This window comes from Solenopsis invicta, chromosome 7 (assembly GCF_016802725.1).
Source record: "Solenopsis invicta isolate M01_SB chromosome 7, UNIL_Sinv_3.0, whole genome shotgun sequence".
NCBI classification, from domain to species: domain Eukaryota; kingdom Metazoa; phylum Arthropoda; class Insecta; order Hymenoptera; family Formicidae; genus Solenopsis; species Solenopsis invicta.
Window position 1 is genome coordinate 18,034,183 of NC_052670.1, and position 22,576 is coordinate 18,056,758.

Here is a 22,576-nt window from a genome sequence, read left to right on the forward strand (position 1 = left end):
GCTAAAAGTGGCCATACCAAGTACCAAGCATCATTAGAATTAATTTTATTTGTTTGTTAACTATTACTTCTAAAAGTGTATGATTTATTTTGTCCAGGGCAAAATGTAACAATATTAAATAATAAATTTTTTACAAAAAAATTGAAAACAATTTTGATTATTTTTTATTTCCTTTATTTAAATACTTTGAAATGCTTTAATTTTCTTGTATTTAATAATATATTTGCTTGTTAAAAAAATAGTTACAGTAACAAATTCAATTTTTTATAAAGTGTATGATCTATTTTGTCTAGTACTGTATACACACACACACACACGCGCGCGCGCGCGCGCGCACGCACACACACACACACACACACACACACACACACACACACACACACACGCACGCACGCACGCACGCACGCACACGCACACGCACACATACACACACATACACACACACACACACACACACAAGGTGTCAGAAAACTAAAACTTATGGTCTCGTGAGTTGATAGAGCAAGTCATACTGAGAAGAAAAGTCTTTTACCATTTTTCATTATTCGCAATAATTATCGAAATAAAAATTAGTAAAGTTCGTCAAATGAGTGCGTATTTTCCCTAGCCACCGCACGCGGAGACCGCCCGTCCGTCGCCTAATCATTAGCAGTTACGGCAGGCAGCATGGTGAGGCGGTAAGATAGCCATTGCTGCTTCTCCCTTCTCACCGCACCGGTTGTGAGGCTTGAGAGCTACAGTACAAAGTAGATTTCAAGCTTCACAACTCGAAAGTACTTAATGAAAAATAACTTCTTTATATTGTTTTGAAAAAGTCTTCGAATCGACTACAAGAAAATGCAATAAAAGATAGAGAATATTAGGGAAATACCGATACCCTTAAATTAGGGAACTACTGATACTCTAATATTGTATTTTTTATTGCATATTCTTGTAGCTTATCTAGAGACTTTTCCAAAATACTACAAGAAAATTTATTTTTGTTAAGTACTTTCCGAGTTATAATGCTTGAAAGTTACAGTACACTGTAGCTTTCAAGCCTAACAATTTGGAAAGTACTCAAGGAAAATAAACTTTCTTGTAAGATTTTGGGAAGGTCTGGACACTAGCTATTAGATTCTGTAATCAAATATAGAATGTTTTATTTAAAAAAATTAATGTGATTTCGATCTGACCTTGGCGACGCCATCCAAGGTCAAACTGATAATATTAGTAAATAGATCTTTTAAAACCCTACAACTTTTATCTGAAATACTTTCATCTAAAATGTTTTGTTTTTGAGATATTTTGTTGTTCCGGTACTTTTTCCCCACCCTGTATACACACACGCGCGCACACGCGCGCGCACGCACGCACGCGCACACACACACACACACACACACACACACACACACACACAGGCATTCTCCGTCAAAAAGGCCACCTCTGCTGCCCATTTCAATTTTTGCGATAAAATGTTCTATAAGGGCTTAAAATTTTCGTTGAAATGTCGAGTTCTCGATGCCGCTGGGCCTTTTAAAAAATTCAAAATGGCGGACCCAATATCACGACTAGAATGGAAAAACCTTTGAAAAAATGCATAATAACGTGAATAAATGTACAAGATGTGACGTAGCGGAGATCTGATCCATATGTATAAGTGTATGAGTGTGTGTGTGTTTTTGTGTGTGTGGGGGGGGGGAGGGAAAGAGATGCACTCGCGCGCTTACTCGTATGCGTGTATAAACGAATCACGTAGTATGGCTATCAAGACATTTGCATACAAAATTTCGGATTATTTCATCATTCTCGTTCTGAAAAAGTACGTTACAAAAAACCTACGTTATAGAAAATATTGTTCTTTAAAAATCATTTTCTCCACAGAATAATAGTAAGATTATTTAAAATTACATTGAAACTTGTATTATCCCTTATAACGTTTTCTGCAATTACAAATGTTGGTAACAGATTAGTTAGTAGAAAAACCGCAAATGGGAAACATACCTTCCCAGTCAACAAAATGTTAATACTGTGTCGGCAGGCTGGCGGTAGATTAAGATTCGATCAAGACGTGTTGGCAGACTGAACTCAACTGATCTCAAATTCTGCTACGTTTTGTTGACAGAACCTGTTGATATTTTATGTAAGTGAAATGACAGCACCAGGCGAGCACGCCGTGCTACCAGCACATGACGCCAGATGACGCAGAATTCGAACATGACATGCGTAACACAATCTGACGGCAAATTGCTAGCATAAATTGAGCACCCCGTGCTGACAAGATCTGCTGTCACGCTGGCAGCAGAAGTCAAGCATTTTTATTCAAAAATTTTATTATAAAAATTTTTTTTTTAGTTTACCTGCAGATTTTATTCTTATTTTTATTATGAGTTAATCTAATTTGCATATATTCTATTTTACTAATTACAATTACGTATTATTTTACAAATTTTAAAAACGCATTGTGAGCCGGCGGGATTCAAACCTAAGATTTCAGGACAATAACCTGATACGCTAACACTGAGTTAATCATACACTTGTGATATCGTTAATAAAAAGTTATATTTGAAGTAAAGCTGATTTAACAAGAAGAAATTTATCGTGTTGAGTATCGCGCGAACATTCTCAGTAGTCTTTTAATGATTTAGCTTTAAATATTTTTAAAATAAACTATATAAACTGTATAAATTATATAAATAATTAAAACCTGTTTTTGCCCAAAGTAATATAGTCAAAAAAACAGCAATTGGAAATAATACTAGAGTATAAAAAAAACATTGGCGTAAAAAGTACGATTGCAAAAATCAATTGTGCAACTAATTGTTATAAACAAATTACTAAAAATTAATTGTCGAGGAAAACTGATTACTCTAACCAATTTTTCATTTTAAAAATGAATCAAGAAACATGCATAACGCTTTTTTAATTGTTATAAACAAATTGGTTGCAAAATTTCTTTTTGCAACGTTTCTTTAGTAATTTTTCCTGTAGAATCGATTGGCGCAATCAGTTCTTCTTTTAGAGTAAATTTTTAATAATTTGTTTATACCAATTGATTGCAAAATTGAGTTTTGAAACGTTCTTTTTACGTCAATAATATTTTTTTATGCTTTGGTCCTATTTCCAATTCCAATTTTTTTGTCTATTTTTGTTAGTCAGATCATGGCCAGGAATGGGTTTTAATTATTTATATATGCGGGCAGATGCAGATAGAAATCTGGACACAATACATGCAGATAGATACGGATTCCTATTCGTAATCGCGGACAGGTGCAGATAGAAATTGCAAACAGAAACAGACAGAAAATATACATAAAAGAATTGATTGATCCAATAATTAAGCAAATGCATAAGAAAATAGATCAGTCACTTTCTTTATGGATATGTTATTTATGCATGCAATTATGCAAGTTTGTTTGAATAGGCCTTTAATAAATTCATGAAGAGTCACGTCACATTTTAAAAATATGCAAAACAGCTCGGTTTGCTTCATTTCTGCTGCCAGCATGACGTCAGATCCTGTTAGCACGGGGTGCTCGATTTGTACTAACAATCTGCCGTCAGATTGTATTGTACAGGTCTTGCTCTAATTCTGTCGTCTATCTGACATTAGGTGCTGGCAACATGGCGTGTTCGCGTGGTGCTGCCAGTCTGTCGCGTTAATCCTGCTCGTTTGTTACCGCCAATCTGACGCCAGGTCTTGTCAGCACGCGGTGCTTGATTTCTGCTGCTAGTCTGCCGTCAGATTGTGTTGCGCAGGTTGTGCTTGATTTCTACCGCCAATCTGACAACAGCACTGTCAACACTATTTGCTCGATTTCTGCCGGAATTAAATGCCAACAGTTTCTGTCCTATTTCTGACAGCAGTTTGCTGACACCGCAGATATTGCAGAGTCTGTGTGAAATCTACTGCCTTTCTAGCAACAGAAATTAATAGCAGACTCATATATATATATATATATATATATATATATATATATATATATATATGAGTCTGCTATTTTATATAGTAGTGTATATATATATATATATATATATATATATATATAATCTTTATCTAGATTATTCAAATGTATATTATTTTTTAATTTTTATCTTAGATAAAAAAAGTATTATCTTTTTCAAATTATCTAACAATCGGTTTAGTCCATTTTACTAATATGCAATGATTTAATTATTAAATATCCTATATATACAATATAATTATAATCTTTATCGATATTTACAAAAGATCCCTGAGTTCACAATATAAGCGATGTTTGAAATGTTGCACGAAACTATAACGTTCCCTTTAAGTAACCCTCGTACGTTGCACGAGTCACGTAAATAATTCCCAAATATTAGCCCTATGAACATTCAACGCCAAATCAAGATCGCCAAATCTCAATCGTTACAACTAGATCATTACCAAATTATGCATATTCCCCTATGCGACATAGTTCTTGAATAGCTTCTAATTCATCGCATTACGTGGCAGCCACTGGCTTTCGCTATTAAATTACCTCGCATTATCACGTGTGACTTATTGAACAGGTGACGAATTTTATGTAAACATGAATTTCCTGAATGACAGATATAATATTATCTTTTATAGTTATAACATTCAGCATGGCGTCTCCCGACTGCTAATTAAGTCTAATTTATTATTAAATAATAAAAAATAATGAAATTTAAAATGTCAAGTATTTGTATTTGATATAGTTTTATTGGTTTAATTCAATAATTACTAGTACAAATAGGAGTACAAATAGAAAACCGCTGTTTTCTTATATAAACAACGCCAACGATAAATGCTGGTCGAAAACGTCAGATCAAAAACGTCAAATGTAAGATTAGGCAACAACTCCTCATCATTGTATTTGTAAATTTTTATTGGCGTCATATATTTTTTTGTGCGGGAAAATGTCGAAATTTGTGCCAAATAAACGTCATTTGCGGGAAGTTTTGCTTCTTATCTTCAATTCGAAAAAATCTGCTGCTGAAGCGTGTGGAATAATTGTAAAAACTTATAGTGAAGCTTCCATTAATGAAAAAACATGTCAAGAATGGTTTCAACGCTACAAAAGTGGTGATTTCGGTGTAGAAGACAAGGAGCATCCCGAACCGGTGAAAAAGTTTAAAGACGCAGAATTGGAGGCATTACCCAAGCAACACAGTTACGTTTAATAAATGTTTAATAAACGTTTAGCCGAAACGTTTTTTTGATGTATAAAAAAACGTTTATTAACCGGTCGAAATATAAAAACGGTCTCGTATAAAAACGGTATTTTACACTAGTAAAAAAAACGTTTAAAAAACGTTAAAATAAACGTTGTAAAATAAACGTTGTTTAAAAAAGGTGACACCGTTTTGGACACAGCACGATTGGACACCACCACTCACAGCGCTTGACCAGTAGAAAAACTCTAGGCATCGGCCGCTATGAGTAGTGGTGTCCAATCGTGCGGTGTCCAACCGTAATATTTAAAAAAATATTAATTTTTTAATGAAATTTTATTTTATTTAAAATAATTGTTTACTTAATTATATGTTATAATAAAAAATCGAATATAATCAAATATAATCGAAAAGTAAATATTAAATTTTACAGAAACAGAAGTTATACACAAGTTATTACACAAAGTTATGTATTCGCATAAATGATAATCACAAAATAAAACATATTTTTAAAGTAAAGACTAGTATATAAAATAAAAATTAAATGTGTAATATATGTCTTTAACTAATAACAAAATAAAAATATATATGTGTAATATATGTCTTTTAATAATAATAAAATAAAAATATATATGTGTAATATATGTCTTTGGGAGAAACGATTAGAAATGATGAGACATAACTCTTGTCTTGGCTTGTTTCAGCCAATCTTTAATGGCTGATTCAATTTCTTCCGTTGACGCCGAAGGAATTACTTTACGCACAGAATCTATAAAGAAAAACCAGTTAAATTAAGAGTATTAAAAAAATAAGATAAAATTATAAAACAAAGTTATTTATCTATATTATAAATTTAAAACATACCAAGAAGCAAATGCTTTGATTTAAGTTCTTTAAAAGGCCTCTTTGGAGCTCTTCCTCCCCAATTAAAATTCATCGCAAACTTAGACGTTATAAGGTTTTTCATTATTTTTCTAGTGATCCCTGCAGTACCATGACCTCCAATATGACTAAATTTCAATATCTAAAAATGTACACAATATTAAATTAATGAAGTATCCACTGAATTCAAATTAGATTAAAAAAGTGAAACACTTACCATGATCCTATAATTTTCAGTAGTCGAAATATATTGCTCAAATTCATTAAGCTGTGTGTCATTGTCAATTGACAGTGTTATTGGGACATTTGTTTCTTGAACTTCCAATCGTTGAGGTTTTATATAGTTTAATACTTCTTGTATATCAGGGATAATAACATTGTTTTGCACATAATCGAGTTTCCTAAGTTTTTTCAAAATTAACAATAGCAGTGGTTCACCTGTAATCAAAAAAAGAATAAAAGTTTTATTTCTACTTGTAAGAACGATTGTGACTATATATGATTTAAAAAAATACATTAAAAATAGACAAATTTTTGTCAGTATATCCCAGTAAACACAAAGTAATAATAACGTAACATTAATGCTATAATTTCTCACTCAACAATATAACTGTAATGTAACATGCCTTGTACGTAACAGTTAATTACATTATTGAGTAGGAAATTATAAAATTAATGATATATTACTGCTACTTAGTGCAATTTACTAGGATTGCTATAATGAAAATAATATTTTTACCAATAATTTCTTCGTTATCTCTAATAAGTTATTAAAACTATCATAAATTGTATATAATTAATTCTGAATTTTGAATATTTAATACGAGATTGATTAAGATCGATTGTATCAATAATTTTTAAGGATTTTTACTCATCCTCTATCACTAATATTGTTAATTATGTTAAATGATCTATAATAAATTACATTTAATTGCAAATACTTTTATAAAGTATTAATGCATATTCAGCATGTGTTCCGTTGCAAATTTTTCAAATGTAATATTGAAAAAAATTTCTAAATCATGAAATTAGAGCTATTTCTATTCTTTTAACTTTTATACTTTTTTCGTTTATATATTTTAGTTTAAAAGTTAATGGCTAATATATTTATATAGATAGAATTATAGATTTAATTTAAAACTGTCTTAAGTGATATTTTAATGCTAATACAGTTGGTTTATGACACATCTTAAGATTATATATATATATATATATATATATATATATATATATATATATGTATATTTAAAATAATCTGAAATAAAAAAATAGACTATTATACAAAAACCGTCTAATGATCAAAAGTGCATTCTAAACTTATAATTATGGTTAAATATAATTATTTATTAAATATTTTAATTTTATAAAAAAAACTAACCTGCATTTTTGTTATTGTTCATGGAACTAGTAGTAGGCATAATAAATGAACTGAAATTTTCATTTTCCATAAAATTTCTTCCACATGATTCCTCTTGAAAGTTAGAATTTAAAGTTGAGTCTTCCCTATTTGAAGTAGATTTATCAAATGAGGTAATTTTAGGAGATTTTATTTCACTTCTATTTTTGTTTTGCTTTGAGTTCTTTGAAACAAAGCTGTCTTCACTTGAAGAATAAATCTCCGACATTCTTCTTTTATCTCTATATCCATTATTACCGTTATCATTATTATCGTCATTCATAGAAGTAGTAGCTATAATAGAGGAACTCGAACTTTCACGTGGTAACTCTGCTAGAGAGTTTACAAAGTTTTCCTTATCTAAAGTACATTTATCAAATCTTATTGTAGGTGGGGACCTTATTTTACTTTTATTTTTGTTTTGTTTTTGTTTCTTTAAAATAACACTTTCTTCACTCGAAGACCAAGTTTTCGATATTCTTTTTCTTTTACGTCTACATTCATTATCTTCTTCCGAATCCAAATGAAATGTATATACAGCTTTTGATAAGTGAGAGCGAGCTTCTTGATATGTATCTGCAATTAAGCAAAGTTTATCATGTGATATATTGTGTTTCTATTTTTATATTTTAAATAAGATCCTGGTTTTGTTTTTTTAGTTAGAGCCAGAGATATCTGTAGGCATCTGTGAATTCAATATAAACCGATAAATATAGAAGTAAATAGCAATGCTTACGTTCAAACGAAACAGATCAGTGAATACTCACAATCAGTGATTCTTTTTATTATGATTTGTTTTTACACTTATAATTAGATTTAATGATTCTTCACTTAAAGGCAACAACCAATCATATAAAAGAATCACTGAACGCTTACTGATCTCTATCTTCTGAACATGGGCAATATCGATCATGAAATTGTATTATTCTTGAAATTTTTCAGTTTATTCTTAATTACATTCGAGTCAAATAAAAAAAGTGTGTTTATTTAGCAAGAAATCCTTTCATTATCCAAACATTATTGTCATTTATTACTTTTGTCTATTTATCGTTAGCAATATAAAGTCTGCCTATCAGATTTAATTCTTTTAATTTGTTACATATAAATATATTTCCAAGTTAAAAGATTTTATATGATTTCAAATAAGTTAAATTAATAAAATAATTAATAAAATTTGTTACACAAATGTACTCACTATATTTATGTAATATTCTGGTATCATACTCGTCCCACTTCTCTGGATCAGGAATTTCGCTTGATAAAATAGCTTTTTTAATTCGGTCGGTGCCTTTGTAATAAGGCCAAAAACACTTAGTACCTTGTTTATTAACCCATTTTGTTGGTACAACTTCCGTCTCTGCAGTTTTAATAAATTCAGCCACACAATACATATTTCTAAAAGAAATACTATTATAATCATACAAATATATATAAAAACGATTATATTAAATCCACATTAAATGTTTTATTAATTAAATGTAAAAAATAATTACTTTTGATATTTTTCTTAAAATTTAATAAATAAAACTTAATTAAAGCAAGTTGATCACTTAATTCCAATATTTTAAACTTTCTTTATATTAATAATATTAAGAATTCATAATAAACACCGCTAGTGAAAATTTTATACGCAACTTATTATTGCTCAACATATATTTAATGCTCAACTAAACAATTTTATACATTTTTAGATAATAATTCGATTACAGATATAAAACAAAAGTAATTATGTATAAATCCAAAAAATCTAATTTTAAAAACTTTATTTATTATCAAGATGTAATAATGGAAATATAATATATGTATCAATTTCAGATTGATTATCTGGTAAAGCAACTAATTTTCTTTTCACGTTTTTTAAATCATATGTATGAAGTGTTGGGTTTAAATTAGAAACTTTAAAAGTATGAAGGATAGATGAATTACATGGATAGTTGTAAAAGTCTTTTATCTCTTTATATTCATTGACAACTACATAATGCTTCGTATGGACTTCATCAAATAAAATATTTTTAACTATAACAATAGTCCCGTTATCTATATGACTGTTATTGTCTGATATTGATAAAGTATACGATGGTGTGATTATTTTACGAAATTGTTTTGTATATCTATATTCTCTTGGTATAGGACCGTTAATGTGAGAATGTACTATCCGCACACTATCTTCTTTAATAGATAATTTAAGCATATTCAACTCATTAATGCGTAAACAAATTTGTTGATGAGGATTAGATGGACCTCGAATCAATTTTTTTAATTTGCCCAAAAAATTTTCAAAGGGAAAACTAGAATAATCCCATAACAAACCAAACTTTCTAATATCATCACAAATATGAATGAGATTATGAAAATTATAAACTAGAATTTGATTTCCATAAATATGTTCAGCATGCAAGATAAAATTTTTTAAAAGTTCTTCAGCATAATCTATATATCTAACGAGTTCAGCACTAGATAAAATAAATACTGCACAATGTAAAAGCATAAAATGCTTATAAATTGCATTATCTAAAATGTCTTTTAAAACTACAGGTCCAACATATAAAAGAAAAAGCCTATATTCAGTGGCCTTCCATCTTAATTCTGTTAAAGATCTTGTTTTTCTTGCAAAATCATTCGGAATAAATGGTCTTAAGAACAACATTTTTCTCGTAAAGTTCTGAATTGAATGAAAGGAAAGTTTATAAGGTGGTTTTCCATTGACAACCCAGCGAAACAATAAAGTTTTCATTACTCCTAGACACAAAAGATGCATAGCATCCAAAGGAAATTGAGTTACTGCACCAATATTGTAATTTACTAAAGGAGAAATGCCTTTATGATGATCTTCATCAATTTGATTATAGAATGATTGATCAGTTCTTCATAAAGCAAAAATATTTTTGTATATCATTCGATGTGAGATACTAACTCCTTCAACGGAGCACTTTTCACAACCATACTTGCCATTATGAGAAGTACAACATTTTAAATAAGCTCGAGCTGGCGCATCACATATAAAGGCATTTAATTTAATTTTTATTTGTTGTCCATTATAAAAAAAACCATTTGTTGATAGAACATTTAGCTCACATAAAAATTCGTGTAAATACAGATCCAAAGGTTTTGGTTTTCCAGTGCCTGTAAAAATACCAACTACAAAAGGATTTTTATTTCTTATATCTATACATCTTACAAGAATAGGCCACAGACATATTCCACTACTTTTATAAATTGGAACACCATCAATATTTACATCAATCTTTAAAATTTGAATTACATTTTCATTTAAATCATTTAAAATTTTTAAAAGACTCTTTGCGATACCAAAATGTGTGTATGAACCATTATCTAAACTCAAACTATTCACTTGTCTGGGTGTACGAAGTATAGTTTTGCTCTTTAAAGGTAGATCATCGACAAATTCGTTAAAGCGAAGTAATAAATTATCTAATGCTGAATGAGTTATATTGTGTAATAGAGCCCATTCAGCCAAAGATTGTATCATCTTATTAGGAACTTTCATTTTTGGTAATTTTACTTCTGAAAAATCAGTTTCTAATGAATCAGTTTCTAGAGGTACATTTTCTTTCCAATCAAAATTATTTACAATGCTATGTAAATCACTATCTGCTTGAGTGTTCGAGGATATGCTTAAATAATCTTCTGCCAGTACATGTTTAGTAGAGCATTCTATTGATGTTTTCAATACTGGAATGTTATTCCCTTCAGTTTCGATATCAGAATCACTATTATAAGTTTTTCTTTTACGACAAAGAGATGTTAGCTGCTTAAATTCTTCATTCGCTTGTCTGGCAAAATGCCGACTTTTTTGTCTTTTTGAAAGGTTATTCATAATAAAATTTGTCTTACTTTCTATATAAAACTATTAAAACAATATATAAATAACGTAACAACCTTTTGTATATTTTATATTATATCTTAAAAATATTCACATAAAAGCACAAAGCCAAAAGCTTGCCCAAATAGCACGTAATATTGCAGTGATATCATAGCAATATCACTTTTACATTGCAATATTACAAATGAAATATTGCAGAAATATCACGAAATATTACTGTGATATCACAGTAATATCAAAATGTCCGCGAAAACACATCACAGTAATATTACTGTGATATTTCATAGTAATATTACTGTGATATTTCACAATATTTCTGTGATGTTTATGTGATATTTAAATAATATTGCAAAAAATTAAATAAATAAATTATTTCAATTTATTTTATTTTTATTGTTATTCTTAATATTATTTTCATATCGTTACATGTAATATATATTAAACATAAAAAAAATAATTATATTTATTAAAACAGAATACAATAATGTAAACGTAATAAATGTTTAATTTACAAAAAAAATCTCTTGTATCCTTTTTCATTTTTGTTAAAAAAGATTCAATTTGAATTATAATTTTAATTTATGTTCAAGATAAAATAACAATACAAAATATTATTTACATGTAAAAATATAAAATTTTATGTGGAACAGCATTCCACACGTACCCCTTAAAAAAAAAATTGATAAACTTGTTTCAATAAACTGATTACTGATCAGTAACTGACAAAATATAATCAGTTACTGATCAGTAATCAGTTTATTGAAACAAGTTTATCAACTTTTTTTTCAAGGGACGTTAGGTTAGGTTACGTTACATTGGAAAAAAATTAGAACAAGTATTCGTTTCCAAATTACAACAAGCAACAATTTTCTTTAAAATCTCACTGAAGTGTGAGCTAGTGAGTCGTGGTGAGTCGGCCCGGTCGGCCGCAGTGGCGTCTAGATATAACACCTGAGGCTGCACTTGACTCACGAGAAGGTCTCCAGCGGCGCGGCCACCTAGCGGTGGTGCCAGCACTCACTTGTTTGCGTGGAGTCTTATACACACGGCGGGACCGCATAGCGGCTGTGTACGTGCTCGCTTGTTTCGTCGTATGTTGTGACGGTCGGTGACCGAGCCGCAACATTATATACATACATATAATTAATGAACATTGTAAAATACCTAATTAATGATAGAATATATATAATCATATTTTTTAATAGAGTTGAAAAAAAAGTGAAATCTAAAAAAAAGTTTGTTGGAAATTTAATATTTTAATTAACTTGAAAAACCTTTTACTGTGATGTATAATAGTCTAATCAATATTAATGAATAAACTATTTCACAAAATAATGTACCGAGCAGTAAATATTAAATAACGTAAAAATGTATATTTTTTTAAAAACTTCTTAATATACTTTGAAATATTTATTGCCAAGTGAATAATAAATGTGTATTAACAAAACTTTTTGTAAACATTTTTTTTTTAAATTCCTCATGATAAAAATTTTTAAAAATTAAAATCAATTTTGTGCTCCTGTAAAAATTATAAATGACAATAAGATAAATACAAAGGTTTTTCTGTAATTTTTTAATAAAATCATTATTGATCGAGTTGTAAAGCAACAATTAAATTGATAGATTACATAGAAGAGCGTACATTATAGTTTATACATATATACAGTTTAAGGAATAAACTAAGTAAATATCTAAACTAATAATAAATTTATAATTAATTTTTTTTCTTAACATTTACTTTTATTCCACGAAAGGGCAAAGACATTATTATTTTATTTGTAAGTTGATTTCTTCTATAGGATACCGAAATTACCAAGAATATTAAGGATACTAAAAATATCGAAATTAATCAAAGAGATAGTGACGTTGCATTAATAAGACATAATAAAAACGTGGTTTGACATTACCTTGTTCTTTGAAATTAAATATTGCAACAATATATTGCATATCATTGGTATATTGATATCATTGGAATATTTTAATGTTATTATCACTGTGTAATATCACAATAATATTTCTATGATATTTCTGTGATATCAGTGGAATATTTCAATGTCATTATCACTGTGTAATATCACAGTAATATTTCTGTGATATTTCACAGTAATATGTAATATTTCTGTGATATTGCAATAATTCTGTGATATCACAGAAATATTACGTGCTATGTGGGTGGTTATGTTTATGATATCAACGTAACCTTAATTCCGTCACAGTTATCACCGTACTTAAATTTAATAATACGTACCAAATTGCACAGGTATTAATTGCACAGTATCAATGCCTATAAATATAATATGAATATAATAAGATGTTGAACCTTTTATTCTTTTTGCCACAATAAATATACATACATACCTGTTGCGCACGAGTTGCAAAGAAATATTTTATCAACACGTGTAGGATACGGAATAACGAAAACGACACAGTAAAAATTGATAAAAGGACATGAGAAAAAGATTAAATTTAGACGGAAAGCAAAACCGCGCGCGCTTCTAGGCCTATCTATACGCATATATGTAAAACTTCTTATGCGCATTCCCTCCACATCACGCTATACCGAGGCATGCTACATTTCTAGTACCACTAGGCGCTAATAACGCTAGGAATGACGCATGCGCACGTATATATATATATATATATATATATATATATATATATATATATAATATATATATATATATATATATATATATACTTTGTTCGAAATAAAAAAATTTATAGTAAACTCTCCTAGATTATTAACCTTTAAATATAATGAAATATCTTATTTATATTATACTTTTTACGTTTCAATCATTATAATTATATAATTACATTTTAAAAATAACACGTCTAAAATTTGTCTTATAAAACGTTTTTATAACGTTTATTAAATTAGTATAAAAAACGTCTCAAATTTTAAACGTTTATTTTTCAGTTTATACGTATAAAATTGATTTTCAACGTTTATTAAACGTATTCTTAAACTAACTGTGTTGCTTGGGTACTGAGGTGAAACCATCACAGGAGCTTGCTACCGAACACAACTAATCCGGTTGAGTCAAGTATTGCAGAAAAAACGGTCACAATACAAGCAAAGACACAAAAAAGTGATTTTGCTGCACAACGCTTGGCCACATGTTGCTCAGGTCGTTAAAACCTACCTGAAAACACTGCAATAAGACGTCCTACCACACTCGCTGTGTTCTCCTGACATCGCCCCTAAAGATTACCACTTGTTCCGATCAATGACGCATGGCCTGGCTAAGCAGCAATTCCGTACTTACGAAGAACGGAATTGCTGCTTAGCCAGGCCATGCGTCATTGATCGGAAGAAGCCAAAACTGGGTCGATTCGTGGATTGTTTCAAAAGACGAGCAGCTTTTTTGACGCGGAATCCGTATGCTAGAAAAATGAGGAAAAGTTGTGGCTAGCAATAGACAATACTTTCAAAAATAAGTATGTAACCATTTTTCCACAATCAATCCTCAAATTTTGATAAAAAACGATGGTTCCATTTGCACTCCTGAGAGTTTAATTCTTATTTCAAACTTTTTAAAACAACTTTTTATAGTTTTTATTTTTGGTTTTTCAATTTGTTTAAGTTTTGTTTATAATGTTTAAGTTTGTTTTTTAAGTATTGTTTTTTTTAATTTTTAGTTTCTATTACTTCTTTATTTTAATTTGTTAAAATTTTTCACTTTTTAATTTTTATTCCTGAATTTTTGTCATTTTTATTATTAAATAATTAATTAATTTTTACAAATAGAAATTTAAACGAAATTTTTTTAGACAAAAAATATTACAATAAATCTAAATTCAAATCATTCTTTTTAACTTTATCTTTGATTTTTTGTGTTATTATTTAAAAAAATAAAGAGACTTACTTTTCAAGCATGCTTCTTGGTCTCCACGCTTTCGTCATTAATCGGATTACATTTGAGACAGCAATCGTCAATCCGATTAGCCTAGGGAAATTTTCTATACCTACGTTGAGTACCATTGTTCAATCCAATCCGAGATCCGATTAGTTATCGTAAACACCCTGGGTGTACAGTCGTGTTCATTATAGTTGCGACACTTTTTCTTAGATGCGTCTCTGAACACGCAACTATAACACAAGCTGAGAACATGATTGATTCTTACTTGTGGATCCAACCAATTACGTTTGCCGCTCGATGAGCAAGGCTACATTCCAAAAACCATAGAAAAAAAAGTGTCGCAACTATAATGAACACGACTGTACCTTATTGGGAGGAAGTACGCTAAACGGAATAACTTCTTACCGATGGTCGCCATCTTTAAAAGCCTCTCCCACATGCAAAATGTGATGAATTCACGATCACGCATACATCGCATACACGAGATCATATACGAGATGCCAGTTGCCAGTTGTTACTTCGATTTTAAAAGAAAATGTTGGAAAATATCATTTTTATTGCAACATTTTTAACAACAGTAATATTAATTGAGAACTAATCGTAAATTGTGAACATCGTGTTACAAGCTGAGTCCAATAATCGGAAATGGAAAATAGAAGTTGCGTCAAACAAGCGACAGAGAGGTTATATTATGAAAAAGTACATAATAATTATGAAATAGAATATTTGATTAGTAATTAATACGAAAACTTACATTTTAGGGATATAATGGAAAGAAATTTCACGGAAATATATCATGCATCAGATGAAATTAAATTTAAATATTTGCAACAGAACTTGAATTTAGTGAAGCTGCCTTCTTCGGATTGGGGATTTTTGACTGAAAGCGACAAATTCTTTGGTTTTACGAAAGTTGAAAGTGATTTTAGCATAAGAAAAAGAATTGTTATCTTTCCAAATTTACATATTAATATTTATATCGATGATGAGATTATGCCTTTTTCAAGATATTTTAAAGTATTGAATATTAATAATTTGAATGAAATTTTGAAAACATTAGATACTGTTTAATTTATACTTTTTTTAACTGTATATATATTTATGGTATATATATTTATACTCTTTGTAATTGTATATATATTTTAAGGATGAAATAAGTGTGCATCCAAGGAAATTAAGGAAATTAAGGATTTTACATCGATAATTAAATTTGACAAGTGAAATGGAATCGACCGAGTCATTAAAGAAAACCAATACTGACTTTGTTTACACCGAATACTTGATACGCGTAATATTTAGTAACTTTCTATTCAATTATCTTAATTTCAGTAATAAATTTAATGAATAGTGTATTAAGCTGGTACAATATGAATCAAGATAATTAATTAAATATAGATATCACGTATACATTTACACGTATTGTCGAAATTAAGACAATTTAATAGAAAGTTACTTGTTAGTATGCGTGTCAAGTGTTCGGTGTAAACTAGGTCAATCAATTTTGATTTTTGAAGACTATTTGTTTATTTACTCTGATATCAAATAGTTTAATACAAGGTCTGAGATTCATATTTTAATTTGTATCGAAATAACTTTAAATCTTTATAATTACTTAATGCTGTACGATAAAAGTTTATTTGATATATCTATTCAACCTTTTTTAAATGATTGTACATTTTCATTATAAGAGAATATAAACTTAGTGGTTCATTAAATATCCGTTTCTATGTTCATTTCCTTTTTATTTATCACTATCATATACATTAACAGATGCATAAATTAACATAAATTTATGTAACAACATAAACTTGAGTTACAACATAAACTTAAAAAATATAGAACTTTTAGAAATTACGTTTATTGTTTTTTATAATTTTTATTCGTTTGTTTATTAATTTCATTTCCAGCTTGATTTTTTGGTTTACAAATAAATAAATATTTCAATATTCGGGTAAAAACACTGAACTCTATGAAAATACATGAAAAGTCAAATTAGGGTAACTATTACAAATGGCGCTCATCCGTAAGAAGTTATTCTTTTCAGCGGCCATCCTCCCAATAGGGAACACGAAACGAGAACGTAATTGGAGTGCTGAGTTTAGCCTCCTATTCTCTTACTCTATAGTTGCAACACTTTTTCTTCGATGGTTTTTGGAATGCAGCCTTGCTCATCAAGCGGCAAACGTAATTGGTTGGATCCACAAGTAAGAACCAATCATGTTCTCAGCTCTTGTTATAATTGCGCATTGAGAAACGCATCGAAAAATAAGTATCGTAACTATAATGCAGGTGACTGTACAGTCGTGTTCATTATAGTTGCGACACTTTTTCTTCGATGCGTTTATGAACGCGCAACTATAACGAGAGCTGAGAACATGATTGGTTCTTACTTATGGATCCAACCAATTACGTTTGCCGCTCGATGAGCAAGGCTACATTCCAAAAACCATCAAAGAAAAAGTGTCGCAACTATAATGAACATGACTGTAAAGTCGTGTTTATTATAGTTGCGACACTTTTTCTTATATGCTTTTCTAAACACGCAACTATAACAAGAGCTGAGAACATGATTGGTTCTTTCTTGTGGATCCAACCAATTACGTTCGCCGCTTGATGAACAAGGTTACATTACAAAAAACCATCGAAGAAAAAGTGTCGCACAACTGTATAGTCGTGTTCATTATAGTTGCGACACTTTTTTTTCGATGGTTTTTAGAATGTAGTCTTGTTCATCGAGTGGCGAACGTAATTGGTTGGATACACAAGTAAGAACCAATCATGTTCTCAGCTCTTGTTATAGTTGCGTCTTCAGAGACGCATCTAAGAAAAAGTGTCGCAACTGTAATGAACGACTGTACACCCAAGGACTTTGATTCTGTCCATGGGGAAATTTTCCAAACTGAGAAGTCACCACTTTCTACATATTTGCAGTTCATGATTAACATAACGACCAATAAGCTCTAGTCGTTTCATTAATCATGAACTGCGAGTATGTAGAAAGTGGTAACTTCTCAGTTTGGAAAATTTCCCCATGGACAGAATCAAAGTCCTTGGGTGTACGCCGTATTGATGTACACACATGGAATTTGATTCTGTCCATGGGGAAATTTTCCAAACTAAGAAGTCGCTATCTTTCTACATACTTACAGTTTATGATTAACGTAACGACCAATAAAATCTAGTCGTTACATTAATCATAAACTGCGAGTATGTAGAAAGTGGTGACTTCTCTGTTTAGAAAATTTCCCCATGGACAGTATCAAATTCCATGGGTGTATAGTCGTGAGCTAAAAGGTTGCAACACATTTTCTTCGATTGTTTTTGAAATGTAGACTTGCTTATCAAACGGCGAGCGTCATAGATTCTTACCTCTGGATACAACCAATTAAGAATCGAACTATCTATCATCAAAGAAAATGTGTTGCAACCTTTTAGCTCACGACTATACACCCAAGGACTATGATTTTGTCTATGGAGAAATTTTTCAAATTGAGAAGTCACCACTTTTTATATACTCGCAGTTCATAATTAATAAAATGATTAGAGCCACCGACGAGAGACTATTAAAGACCGCTAACCTTACGGGAGTTTGTGTGACTGTTAAATTTTTAATAATAAACTGACAATACAGTACTAATTTTATAATTTATTGTTATCCTGAAGTTTCATAGATATGCTTATGTATTTGTAACCCGAAAATTCTCGATTTTTATTAAAAATTGTAGTTTTGATGTTAACATCCAAGTTTGATTATCGATAGAGATAATAATTGATCAAAAAGAATTACAATTTTAAAGCAATATACAATGATATTATTAAATATAAGTATGCATATTTGCTTATAAAGTATTTGTATAATAAAAAAATCCAGATTTTAATAACGTATTACTTAAATATTTGTATTAACAATCATATAATCGATAACGTCATTGCTCTTCAATTACCGCCGGGCCCCTGGGGCCCCAATGATGGCCTCGAAAATTTACCCAGGGTTGACGGTCTTTAATAGCCTCTCGTCGGTGCTAGAGCTTATTGGTTGTTACGTTAATCATGAATTGTAAGTATGTAGAAAAATAGCAACTTCTCAATTTGGAAAATTTCCCCATGGACAGAATCAAAGTCTCTGGGTATACACCCAAGGACTTTGATTCTGTCGATGGAGAAATTTTTCAAACTGAGAAGTCGTTATCTTTCCACATACTTACAGTTCATGATTAACGTAACAACCAATAAGCTCTAGTCGTTTCATTAACCATAAACTGCGAGTATGTAGAAAGTGATGACTTCTCAGTTTGGAAAATTTCCCCATGGACAGAATCACGCTATGTTCTGTAATAAAAGTTGAGTTTGTGATTTCGTTAGCTTGCAGAGACCATCGGAAAAGTTAGTTTAATTTCTTGTGTCTTAATTATTTATAAAATAATTTTAATGACGTATTATTTATTAAAATAATTCTAATCATGTATTATTAAAATAATATTTACTAACAATAATTTTTATTTTAAAATAGTAATTAAGCAAAAAATGGGTTTTCAAAAATTCTGTAAAGCTAAAAATCGCAAGTTCTGATTAATTTTAAATTACTAATTGTAAGTGAATCAGATTATATCCGTTTGTGTGCACTAATAGTGCATGATAACATTTATTCTGTTTAAGTAGTTGGAGAAGCTACAGTAGCTTATAACTGGCATGTTTATAAATGTTAGACTTTTAAATATTATCATAATATCATTTCATACTTATTTCATACAAAATGAAATAAGTGTAAGATTATAAAAAAATAATATCAATATTTGCAATATAAAAAAATTTATCCTACAAACTTTGCAGTTAATTTTCAGTCTTTGGAAGTTCTTGTGCTCTTCAATTCCTTTAAAATCAAAATTATTGTCAGTAAATAATATTTTAATCAATAATAGATAATAACAATTATTTTATAAATAATTAAAATACAAGAAATTAAACTAACTTTTTGCTAATCTTTGCAAGCCAATGATAATCACAAATTTAACTTACATTAAGAACGGAACACAGCGTAGTTAGTTAAAGTGCTACCAACTTTATGATTGAAAAACTATTTTCAATAGAACTTTTGGAATACACCCTCAAAATCCTTAGGTGTTCACCCATGGAATTTGATTCTGTCCATGGGGAAATTTTCCAAACTGAGAAGTCGCTATCTTTCTACATACTTACAGTGCATGATTAACGTAACGACCAATAAGCTCTAGTCGTTTCATTAATCATAAACTGCGAGTATGTAGAAAGTGGTGACTTCTCAGTTTGGAAAATTTCCCCATGGACAGAATCAAAGTCCTTGGGTGTACATATGTCGTAAAGGAATTACGCCAATCACAGACTTTACGCTCGTTTTTGTCATTAGTAAGAAAACCGCGCTGTTTTTTGCAGCGTTCCAGCGTTTACGCAACACATACACATAGACTTCGTGCTGAGACGTTGATGCCATTGATGTGAAGAGTCGCATTTGGAATCTTACTCGTTCACTAATCTTCTTTTATTAAAATTTAAGTGGAAATTATAAATATTGTGTCTTACACGAAATGCGTATGGTATGGAAACCATACTATCTCTTGAAGATAAATATCACAAACAAATTTGAAGACAAGTGCGAGCAGAAATTGGCTCACAAATAACAAATTGTTTCTGTATATGTGGTGAAACAATATACAATAATTTTTCGAATGTTTCTGGTACTCGAAAATAATTAAAAAAATTTTTCTTTATCTCCGTACATCATTTCTTGTACTAAATTATGGCCAGCCCCTTGTGCGTTTTTTGATATTAAAAATTTGTCTAACCCAAAATCTTCGAGCATTGTGTTTAATTTTAAACACTTTTTTCTTTTCTTCGGCTCTCATTAATTCATATATCAAAAGACGCGGTCGCGTCTCGCGCCAATGCAAGCAAAAAAAAAAAAAAATGCAAGCAAGCGAGTCGCAGACCGACTCTCTTTTACGAGTCAGCAAGTTCAAGCATAACGAGATTATCAGATCTGAGTAACGGTTAAACCGATCAAGTAGTTCTGAGTAGTCTCAATCGATAGCTTGGGGAAAATTAGCATAATAAAAGTGTTTTTATTTTTTTCTCTCCGTGCCCTACGTGCAAAGATCGCGACGCAAAGTCCAAATCTTGACGTTTTTATCAGCTGTCATTATCATCGCCAAGCGAATCTTGTCCAGTACATTTTTATGACACAGTGGCCGGTAGCGCTCGCTACTACACTATCTAGAGACCCTGCAATAAGGGACTGGCCAGCAAGGGGGCCACTTTTGATTGGAGCATTTTTCGTCACTTTGATTGGGAAATTTTTCGTCAACTCCCGCTTAAATTGAAACTGTAATTACTTTTTTCTTTTAAACATACGTAATATTTATCAATAAATATTATAAAAAATACTACAAACTTGTTTTGTATATTAATCTAAATAATATATGTTGACATAATTTTTATATTTAAAGTTCTCTTATGATTTTGTCATAACAAATATGTTACTTAACCTCACAAAGATACGAATTATTTGTAGGCGCCTAATCTTTACGTCCAACTTTTTTGCCCTTTTGATGAGGAATTATTGCAACATTCAACTGAACATCCATCATATTGGGCGCTTTCCAACAAGAGTGCCACAGTGTGACACAGTGTCACACAGAGAGACACAATGTAACACAGTTCTGTAGTCTAATTGGAACAAATAAGTTACCAAACACGGTCACTAGAGTGCGTAAAAGACTGACTTAGTAAAAAACACAGATTCGAAGGGAGTGCGCACGATTGGACACCGCACGATTGGACACTCACAGCGGCCAATGCCTAGAGTTTTTCCGTTGCTTTGGTTAGATAAGTCAAGATGATTGGTTGGTGTCCAATTGTACTGTGTCCAAAAGAGTGTCACCCGATTCGAAGTGAATCAGAAGTCTATCCGTAGAAAATTCAGACCCGTTAAAGAAGGAATTTTACATTATCCAACGTAGGAATAACTTCTTTACAATGCCGACAAAAGAATAAACTTGCAAATTAATCCAATGAAATACATATGAATAATGAATAATCAACGAATGCATTGTTTCTTAGGCTTATACAATTCTTTAAATAAAAATAATGAATATTGATTAACATCTAAGAATTCTGGGTCCGGTACGTTATTTTTGAACACGAGACATTTTCAGTAAAAATATAAGTCCGTTGTGCTAATTTAAAAATATAGCATATAAAGAAACGAAAGGTTCAAATTATAATTTTGTATGTTAAGGCGACAAAACATAACTGAACATGATTAAAATGTACCAGTACCACACTTGAAAAAATAATTTATTTGCCCGATGTGTTGGCACTATTGATGGCTGACACGGCCAAACTTAAGATTGAGCCGCAGTATATACAGTAGTGACAGTAGCTGTCGGCTTCTTTGATGTCAATGGTCCTCGATCACGTAAC

At 30.3% G+C, this 22,576-nt stretch overlaps 2 protein-coding genes across 3 annotated transcripts in view; one reads left to right on the forward strand and one right to left on the reverse strand.

Annotated features, from left to right (window-relative positions):
• The window catches only part of LOC105200671 (sodium/potassium/calcium exchanger 3), a 192,178-nt gene that overhangs the window by 25,476 nt on the left and 144,126 nt on the right, over positions 1–22,576 (forward strand). The gene's annotated exons all lie outside the window — the stretch shown is intronic.
• Positions 5,781–13,590, reverse strand: LOC120358217 (rRNA methyltransferase 2, mitochondrial-like). 2 transcript variants are annotated; one of them, XM_039451623.1, is made up of 6 exons: positions 13,507–13,590; positions 8,610–8,809; positions 7,397–7,990; positions 6,236–6,456; positions 6,001–6,160; positions 5,781–5,905 (listed from the first exon to the last, which is right to left on the reverse strand). In XM_039451623.1, exons 2-6 carry the CDS (start codon positions 8,803–8,805, stop codon positions 5,799–5,801), a joined length of 1,278 nt encoding a protein of 425 aa, XP_039307557.1. In that variant the 5' UTR covers positions 8,806–8,809; positions 13,507–13,590; the 3' UTR covers positions 5,781–5,798. The 2 variants fall into 2 exon arrangements, with proteins under 2 accessions (XP_039307557.1, XP_039307558.1); XM_039451624.1 differs by lacking the exon at positions 13,507–13,590 and adding an exon at positions 10,364–10,496.